The sequence below is a fragment of the Squalius cephalus genome (assembly GCF_949319135.1).
Source record: "Squalius cephalus genome assembly, chromosome: 16".
Taxonomy (NCBI): domain Eukaryota; kingdom Metazoa; phylum Chordata; class Actinopteri; order Cypriniformes; family Leuciscidae; genus Squalius; species Squalius cephalus.
In genome coordinates, this window is record NC_137137.1 from 9,588,602 (window position 1) to 9,597,650 (window position 9,049).

The 9,049-nt window shown below is 35.9% G+C and overlaps 1 protein-coding gene across 1 annotated transcript; it reads left to right on the forward strand.

Moving 5' to 3' along the window:
* The first annotated feature begins 18 nt into the window (after window positions 1-18).
* dimt1l (DIM1 dimethyladenosine transferase 1-like) lies at window positions 19-5,486 on the forward strand. The gene is made up of 12 exons (XM_079898023.1): window positions 19-210; window positions 743-816; window positions 969-1,055; window positions 1,149-1,210; window positions 1,298-1,391; window positions 1,944-1,993; window positions 2,278-2,401; window positions 2,588-2,680; window positions 2,758-2,822; window positions 2,928-2,991; window positions 3,531-3,637; window positions 3,743-5,486. Exons 1-12 carry the CDS (start codon window positions 153-155, stop codon window positions 3,783-3,785), a joined length of 921 nt encoding a protein of 306 aa, XP_079754149.1. The 5' UTR covers window positions 19-152; the 3' UTR covers window positions 3,786-5,486.
* Window positions 5,487-9,049: the final 3,563 nt, after the last annotated feature.

The following is a 9,049-nucleotide window of genomic DNA, read 5'->3' on the forward strand; positions in this document are numbered from 1 at the left end:
AGGGAGCTCGAGACTGTTACATGAATTTCCATCCGATCAGCTGAAAGGAACCAAAGCCTGTTGGTGCTACACGTGTTTACAATATCCTGAACGTATACTCATATTTGTACAGTAAATTTCACTTTTTGGAATCTCAGACATTACTTATCAAAATGCCGAAAGTTAAACCCGAGAAAAAATCTCGAAAACACCAGGAGGTGAAGAGTCAAGGTAGGTTTCGTTGAGATGTTTTGTTTAATCATATGCTGTCTGACGATTTAATAAAGTCTGTCCTTTTAGATCTGTAGTGAAAGTTAAACATGTTATAAATCTAATTTGGATTAAGGGAGAGCCTTTAGAAACATGTCAACAACACGTCCAGGTCACATAATTGAAGTGAAGCTTATTTTCTCACCATAGAACATTGTGACATTATTTTCATGACAGTTAAGCACATTTTCATTCACAGTCTCATCACTATAACGCATAAAATACGTTTTACTTTTGATGTTATGAATATATATATATATATATATATATATATATATATATATTTATTTATTTATAAATATATCTCACACACATACAATTTATGTGCTTTATTTTAAAGACAAGAATGTCACAAATTTATTTAATTTTTCAAAGATTAAAAAAATAAATAAAAAATGTTTGGGATTATGTTTTGACACACATCTATACAATTTGTTAGAGTCCACCCATAAATAATACACACAAATAATATCTGTTTCTTCATGTGTTTCAGGAATAATGTTCAATACTGGTATTGGTCAGCATATTTTGAAAAACCCTTTGGTTGTCAATGCCATCATAGAGAAGGTCAGTAATGTGAAATGTGACTTTTTCTGGCAAATTTCTGTCATTTTCTTTTCAAAGAAAGTGACAGCTGAATGAGCTTTCTGAACGCTTGACCACATTGTCACGGCACAATATAATCGTTGTATTTATTTAATACAAAAATATCTTTCCAGGCAGCACTACGACCAACAGATGTGGTTTTGGAAGTTGGTCCTGGAACTGGTAACATGACTGTCAAACTCCTGGAGAAAGCCAAGAAAGTAAATAAGTTACACTGAATGTTTATTGCTAGAGTTTAAGTAGTGATGATTTTTTTTTTAATTCTTTTTATTTTCCCCCCAAACTATTCAAAGGTGGTTGCATGTGAGTTGGATACCAGGCTTGTTGCTGAGCTTCAGAAAAGAGTCCAGTGCACGTAAATACACATTCATTGCTATCATTGTCAAAACTCCAGCAACAACTTCAACATCTGTTTGATTGTAAAATCTGTTTTCTCGAACAGTCCAATGCAGAACAAGCTTCAGATCCTCATAGGGGACGTCCTAAAGACGCAGCTCCCCTTTTTTGACGTGTGCGTGGCTAACTTGCCTTATCAGGTATTTTGGTTGCTCTTTGGTTGCTGTCATGTTAGCTCATTAAATACTATTAGCAGATACAAAATTTGATGTTAATAATGTATTTCTAAATGTTGAAATTAACATTAACTGAGATTAATAAATGCTTTAGAAGTATTTTTCATTTTTATTTCATGTTAATGTAGTTAAAGGTACAGTATGTAACTTTTGGCCCTCTAGCAGTTTAAAAAAAGATTAATTCTAGCACAACAACAACCCGAGCCTGAGCAACTATTCTCTATTGACGTATATGACGAGACACACACAGGCCAGTGACGTGTGTGCAATTTCTCTTTTAAACCATCCTGACAAGTCTAAAATATAAACACTTATAAAAGGCTTAACAGTGAATCAGGGTAAGACAAAAACACGTTTTGGAAGAAGGATTGATGTTGTATTGACTTATTTAAATTTAGTTAATTTTGAACAAAAAAGTTACATAGTGTATCATTAATGTTAACAAATTAAACCTTACTGTAAAGTGTTACCCAATCACAGCTAATCACACTTAGAATTTTTTTTTTTTCCTTCTAGATATCATCACCTTTTGTGTTCAAGCTGTTACTTCACAGGCCATTTTTTAGGTAAGAAATTGGACAAACTGTTTTTTTGGCTGATTCATTAAATGTAAGTGCAGTATAGAGAAAACAAACGATGGGACTTTAATTCCTACTGCTGTCATATTGAGTGTTATGATTTAGCAAGTTTACGTCTTCTCCCCTTGTACTCTTTATGAATTTACAAACCAGTTAAAACACACTGCATTACAATGGAACATAAATGGTGAAAACATGATCAGAGCCAGATGAGGATGAGTTTATTGGCATGCCAGTAATAGTGATGAGTTGTGTATCTATTCTGTCTGTAGGTGTGCCGTGCTGATGTTTCAGAGGGAATTTGCCATGCGTTTGGTGGCTAAACCAGGAGACAAGCTATACTGCAGACTGTCCATCAACACACAGCTCCTATCCCGCGTGGACCATCTCATGAAGGTTTGGAGAGTCCCAACATTCATTAATTGACTGCTATTGGTGTCTGTATTAAGTTTATTTACTGTTCTTATGCATGTGAAAATATGTTAAAACGAGTTATGACTGCTGCTTGAGAATGGATAAAGCCTCAAGTTTGTGTGGAATGCATAGTTTGTAACTGTTATATGTAATTTTTTGCTTATAAAGGTGGGAAAGAACAATTTCAGACCACCTCCAAAAGTAGAGTCCAGCGTGGTGAGGATAGAGCCCAAAAATCCTCCGCCACCTGTCAACTTCCAGGTAAGTGTAGAATTAAAATGTATACTGTCTGTGCAGTTATTGGAAATTATATAACAGTTTTTTTTCCACATTTAAAGGAATGGGATGGTCTCGTCAGAATTGCATTTGTCCGAAAGAACAAAACGCTCAGTGCTGCCTTCAAGTAAGACGTCACTAAATTGTGTTTTTGTTGAGTGTTAAATAGTAATGAATTCAAGAAGCTGGCCAGTCTTGATAATGGATTGATGTTTTTGTGTTTTCAACGCAGGTCTTCTGCAGTTGAGCAATTATTAGAGAAGAATTACAGAATCCACTGTTCTGTGCACAACATAGTGAGTCTGCTTCACTTTGACTACGTTCACATTCAGTCGAAATCCGATTATTTGTGTATCCGATTGGAATCTTATCTAAATGATTGACTGTCCACACTTTGTATCCTAACTGTTCGGATCTGATTTGTATATCCTGTGACGCTGTTTCATTTCCCGGAAAATCTGTGTTGGTTTCTATGGCAATGATGTTGTGTTAGTAGGCATACGCCAGAAATAACATGGATGGGTAAGCAATGTTGTCTTACAATATGACCATGTGTTTCTGCAACAACGTCTGATGTGTTAATACGTTTTATGTGGCGTGAGAAAGTGACAAAAGCAACAAAAAAAAAGCTTTGCAAAATCGAGAACGGTTGACAGAAACGGATTCCCAGAAATGGGATTTGAATAGGAAATCAAACCACATATAAATGTAGCTAGTTAGAAGTGGATATGCACAAAAATCGGATTTGGACTGACAGTCTGAACAAAGCTTTAGACACTTTATTCTTGACCTGATACACAATTATATTAAAATACATTTCCAAATTGTACTACAGGAAGTACAACAGGATTTCAACATAACTCAGAAAATTGATAGCATCCTTCAAGAGTCGAAGTTTAATGAAAAGAGGGCACGTTCCATGGATATTGATGATTTCATGGTGTAAGTATGACATGCTTCACTCCATGAAAAATGCTTTTAAAATGCTTTTTTTTTTTTGGAGGGCGTTTCATTAAGCATCTTTTCTGCATCCATATTTTATGATAGGCTTCTTCATGCCTTCAACTCTGCCGGGATACACTTCTCCTAAGACTTAAGGAACAGTGAACAGCTACTAGGTTGACAGGAAGTGATGCCACAGTCTTCTCGTATTCTGGTTAATGCTTTCATCCATGTGAAGAAATGAATGGCATTTCTTTTCAATGGACATGGAGTGGGACACTTAATCTCTCAGGATGGCAATGTTTAGTGCCTTTTGCTGAATGATGAAATATTTCCGGACTTCTTTCTGAGGTAAAACTTTAGTTTTATTCCTCTCAGCTTTGAAGAGGACATATGGAATAGCTTCTTACAGATTTCATTTATATGCACTCATCAGTTGTGAGTACACCAGTTTACTTTTGATATAACTGATGCTGTTGTAAAGAATATTAGTCTTCATCCCCATCAATCTCAGCAGTATACACACAAAACGCTATCCTGCCCACTACTGCTCAATACTGAACTGTCAAATTGAGGAATAAACTGCTAACTAATACTTCACAATAAAGTTCAGTTGGTTAACATTAGATTATGTATTAAGTGTCATGAACTCATTATTATCAACTAACATGCTTTTTACAGCATTTTTAGGTTAATGTTAATTTATAATTATACTAATTCAAGTTTGTTTATGATAAATTAACTTGTATAAACATTTAAATTAATAAATGGTGTAAAAGTATTATTCATTGTTAGTTCATGTTAGCTATTGCATTAACTGTTAACATGTTGAAACTTATTGCCAAGGTGTTACCGATAAATCTTTATTAACATTCTACCTACAGTTAATGTTACTGTACTATGTAAACTTTGATGTGTAAATATAATAGGTAATTATGTAATAGGTGATTGACCTATTCTCAGATTCATTTAAGGCATGTTTCTTAGGAAGGTTTAGCTGCACAAGTTCAATAAAACCATGAATAATCGTGTTTTGTGTAAAGTTGCTTTCAAATTTAAAAGAAACTTGAGAAGAATGTTTTGCTCACCCTATGTGAGACTTTTCAGTAGTGTGTTTCTATTATGAATCACTTTGAACTGTTGTTTCAGATCCTCCCGATTTGGTGTGGGAAGAAAGTTAAAGATCTGAACAGAAAAATTAGCTTTGAAGCAACAACTAAAAAAAAAATTTCTTGCTGCTCTATGATGATAAGCAACACTTGAGTTGACAGTAAAATCTTGAATACACTACTGGTGCAGTGATTTGTTCTCACAGAGGAAAAAGTTCAAAGCTTTTGATTACGTTATGTTAGGTTGACCAATATCTTTTACGGAGTCTATAAGCATACCCTGTGTTATGTTGTGTATGAATACAAAGGAATGACTTTAATGAGGCCCTTTTGTGCACCATACTAATGTGGACCCTCCCTCAGATACTGAGCGTACCCTGCTGAAGAAAAAACAACAAAAAAACGAACAGCATAAACCATAAAAAGCTAGATTGGTCTAATTTGAATCCCAAAAGTAAGACAGAGTCTTAACATAGTGGCTATGTTTATGAAACTGGGCCCTGGTCTTATCTGGTCTGTTGGACAGTTTTGAAAGGATTTTGGGCACGTTTTAGTTGGTCCGACTTGTTTAAACCCATCTTTTTTTTCTTCAGTCAAGCACACTCTCCAGACTGCTAATGCTAAATAGATTTACTGCTAAATGCTATTGGTGGTCATTCACATGCCAAGTTTAAATGAGTGGAATTTGTTTTGTGTGGTTGTTGTTGGATTAAATGAGTGGATTATTCCTGTGGCTGTTTAGACCCTTTCCAGTTGTTTTTTTGTCAATACGTTATTTGACCACTAGATGGCTCTCGAGTACCGTCACAGACATTTTATGTACAGCATAATTTACATGACAGCTAATCCCAGTTTCTTTCTTTCTTTCTTTCTTTCTTTCTTTCTTTCTTTCTTTCTTTCTTTCTTTCTTTCTTTCTTTCTTTCTTTCTTTCTTTCTCTCTCTCTCTCTCTCTCTCTCTCTCTCTCTCTCTCTCTCTCTCTCTCTCTCTCTGTACATGATTAAAGAAAGCAAAATGTGGACAAGACAGTGATGTCTTTAGAAAAGAAATAAAGATAAAAGGGAAGTAGATTTGTCACAACATAGTGTTATTAGAAGATGTTGACTTGATGTTGAACTTAACGAAATTAAATTCTGCATGTTTTCCGCTCACAAAAGTGGCTCTTTTCACTGCTACCAACACCAAAATGCCACTGCATGTCTGGGCTGAAGTTTCTTACCATAGAAGTATTGACAGATCCTATTGATTGATATCTGGCAGGGACTTGTATTATAGGGAGAAGTGTCTTGCTCTACAGGGAACAGGAAGAAATTGATTTAAGATTTGGAGCGTCACACGCGTACAGCCTCACATGAGTGACAATGGCCTCTACTGTCAATCATTGTAAGGGTATGTGGAGGAATAGATGGATAAGACAGAATTGTACTTTATTAATCTGCATTAGATTTTGTGTTGGTAGGATTAAAAAAGTAGTTTATGAAGGCTCTTATGCTCACCTAGGCTGCATTTATTTAATCAAAATACAGTAAAAACAGTAACATGGTGAAATAATATTACTATAATAAATAACTGTTTTCTATTTAAATATATTTTAAAAATGTAATTTATTCCTGTCATGGCAGAGCTGAATTTTCAGCATCATTACTCCAGTCTTCAGTGTCACATGATACTTCAGAAATCATTCTAATATGCTGATTTGATGCTCAAGAAACTTTTATTATCAATTATCATATTATCAGATGTGCTGCTTAATATTTTTGTGGAAACCCCATGATACCTTTTTATTCGAGATCATTTGATGAATAGGAAGCATTTATTTGTATTAGAAATCTTTTGTAACACAAGAAATGTCTAAAAGTATTAATTTCACCTCTTACTTAAATTTTTTGCATCAGTGGTGCATAGACGGAGATGCAGATGAATATTCAGTTTTATGAAACTCTAGAAACTTCCCACATTGACTCAACACTTTTCACAAAGCACACATTTTGAAGTGATGCATAAAACATGAAATTATGAAGCGCAAACAGTCATGTTTGACATTTCCAGAGCTAAATGTCACATGAACAGGTGTATCTCCTATTGCAGGACGTCCTGCTGTGCAACTGTGCTTTTTTTTTTTTTTGCATCACACCTGCTCATTTGTACAGATCCCTGTCTAACTGTTTCACAGCGTATCGCTTTATCTTGTCTGCAGGTGTGACTGAAAATTGTCTGAGAAATGTATGTGGCCTTACGGCAAAATGCTTTCAGCGGTATTACAAACTTTCCGGCTGAGTCACACACCCTCCATTATCCTATAGCGCAGACTCTCTGTTTTCTGCTTGGCTGCTAAAGTCCTGATGAAGATAATTAATTGGGCTTTAGGTGTGAATCCCTCTCATGTAGCCCAGATACTGTCCTAGTTTTCCTGTATATGCAGGTTCTTGCCAGTCGCTGAGCCTTGGGCCCGCTGATAGGATCGCGATTAGAAATTCAAATGTCTTCCTTCTTTGAAGTAAAGCGAGAGAGCTTTTGAGTCTGACACCCGGAGGACACGCCAGTCGTATCTACACATTGATCCTGCGAAACGTGTTTGACTTTGAGATTGAATTATTTATTTATCTATCTATCTACTGTATCTGTTTCTTTTATCCTGTTAAATTGTTCACTTGAGGCAGACACTTAGATTCTCTTGATCACGGTCTCTAAAAGAGAATAAAGCAGAACTCCGAGCGACTGGAGGCCATGGGAAATATCTGACCTGCGGGTCAAGCATCAGTTGTTGAAGGGTTTCATTTGATGACTCAACTTCACTATTGCTTACTATTATAGTTGTAGAAGTTTTTCTTGCCTTCGCTGACTTTCATGTTTTGTTGGCCTGATGATAGTGGCTATTTTTGATTGGCCGGTGTGGTTGTGTCCCATAAATACTCACTGTAGCATTTAGCGCCTGTCAGGGTCAGTGGTGCGGGGCCGGTCTTTACGACCCCCGGACACTGATGCCATAATAAGCTTGTCTTACAGGGGTCTCCATCATAGGGTTCACTAAGAAACGTCCATCACAGTATTGAATTTGTTTCCTGGCTGGCAGTGATGATTTTATTCTATCATATTGGGATCCGTCTTAGATGTGTCTAAATGTGTTTTTGTAAATTTGTGCCACTATTGATAGTAAGGCGGCTTTTAGGTAGCCATAGTCCCTAAGTACTGCTTGAGAGTGAAAGTTCTCTTTTTCATAGTTGGCCTTTTAATTATTTTTAGGAGGGAAGAGAGAAAAGGAAATGATGTGGAGAAGAGCATAGAAGGATGAAGACATGCATCAGATTAAAACTCGCTTTGCTCACATTCGTTGAAATGAGCGCAAAAGTACGTTTCTTCATATTTTTCTCTTTTAAAATTGTGTTAACATATTAAAGCTGTATAATTGTCTGTTTTTTGTTGTTGCTTTTTTCCTTTGATCGCCTTCATGTCATTCCAAACTTGTATGACTTTTTCGTTTTTTTCTGCTGAACACTAAAGAAGATATTTTGAAGAATGTTGGGGGTCCAAAAAACATCGGAGCAAATTGACTTTCATTGTATGGACAAAAAAAGGTTAGGACCGAAATGAGTACATGACAGAATTTGAATTTTTGAGTGAACTAAATATCTATTCATATTTGGGTGACTTCCAAGTTGGCAGGTTATTTGCAAATAATTTTATTGTTTTGAGCATAAGTCATGAATAACGCTGCACGTTTCAAGGCACTTCAGTGGGCCTTTAAAATAGCTTGAATGTAACTCTACACCCTTGCTTCATTTAGTATACGCGGATCCATAATATGTAAATTAGACCCCGCCTCAACTCACTCACACCAGCCTGGACTACCTGATCTACTCGGTCAGCTGTAGTAAACGCTACACAATGGCAAGTGGAAATATCGGTTTAATTCAGTTATATATGTTTGAACCAGAGACTGATTCAGAAGAAGAGGAAGAGTGAATTATACAGGGTCATCTACAAGTCAATGTATCAGAATGGTGATGCATTTTATGTATAGCTCTCTACAACGTTGTACACGTAACGATAATTCATATGATTAGCCTTTGGTTTGACTACGTTATCGAACAGCTAAAAATGTATTGCTAATTTTACACCATGTTCCCGTTCGCCATCTCAAAGTCAGTAGCTGCCTTTTAAAAATCAGCATCGTTAGAAACTCTTTGAAACCTCATTGAAAGTCAGTGGAGAATGGCATATAGTTCATCATAACTTTCCTGTCCTTTCTTTAAAGGTCCCATTCCATGGATTATTTTATTATTTTATAATGTTTCCTGGGGTGC

What these genes read in the sequence shown, in the direction of transcription:
- dimt1l (XM_079898023.1), top strand. Translation starts at nt 153, where the DNA reads ATGCCGAAAGTTAAACCCGAGAAAAAATCTCGAAAACACCAGGAGGTG. An exon ending in TCCTGGAGAAAGCCAAGAAA is followed by an intron (nt 1,056 to 1,148) that starts GTAAATAAGTTA and finishes AACTATTCAAAG; the next exon opens with GTGGTTGCATGTGAGTTGGA. An exon ending in CTTCACAGGCCATTTTTTAG is followed by an intron (nt 1,994 to 2,277) that starts GTAAGAAATTGG and finishes TTCTGTCTGTAG; the next exon opens with GTGTGCCGTGCTGATGTTTC.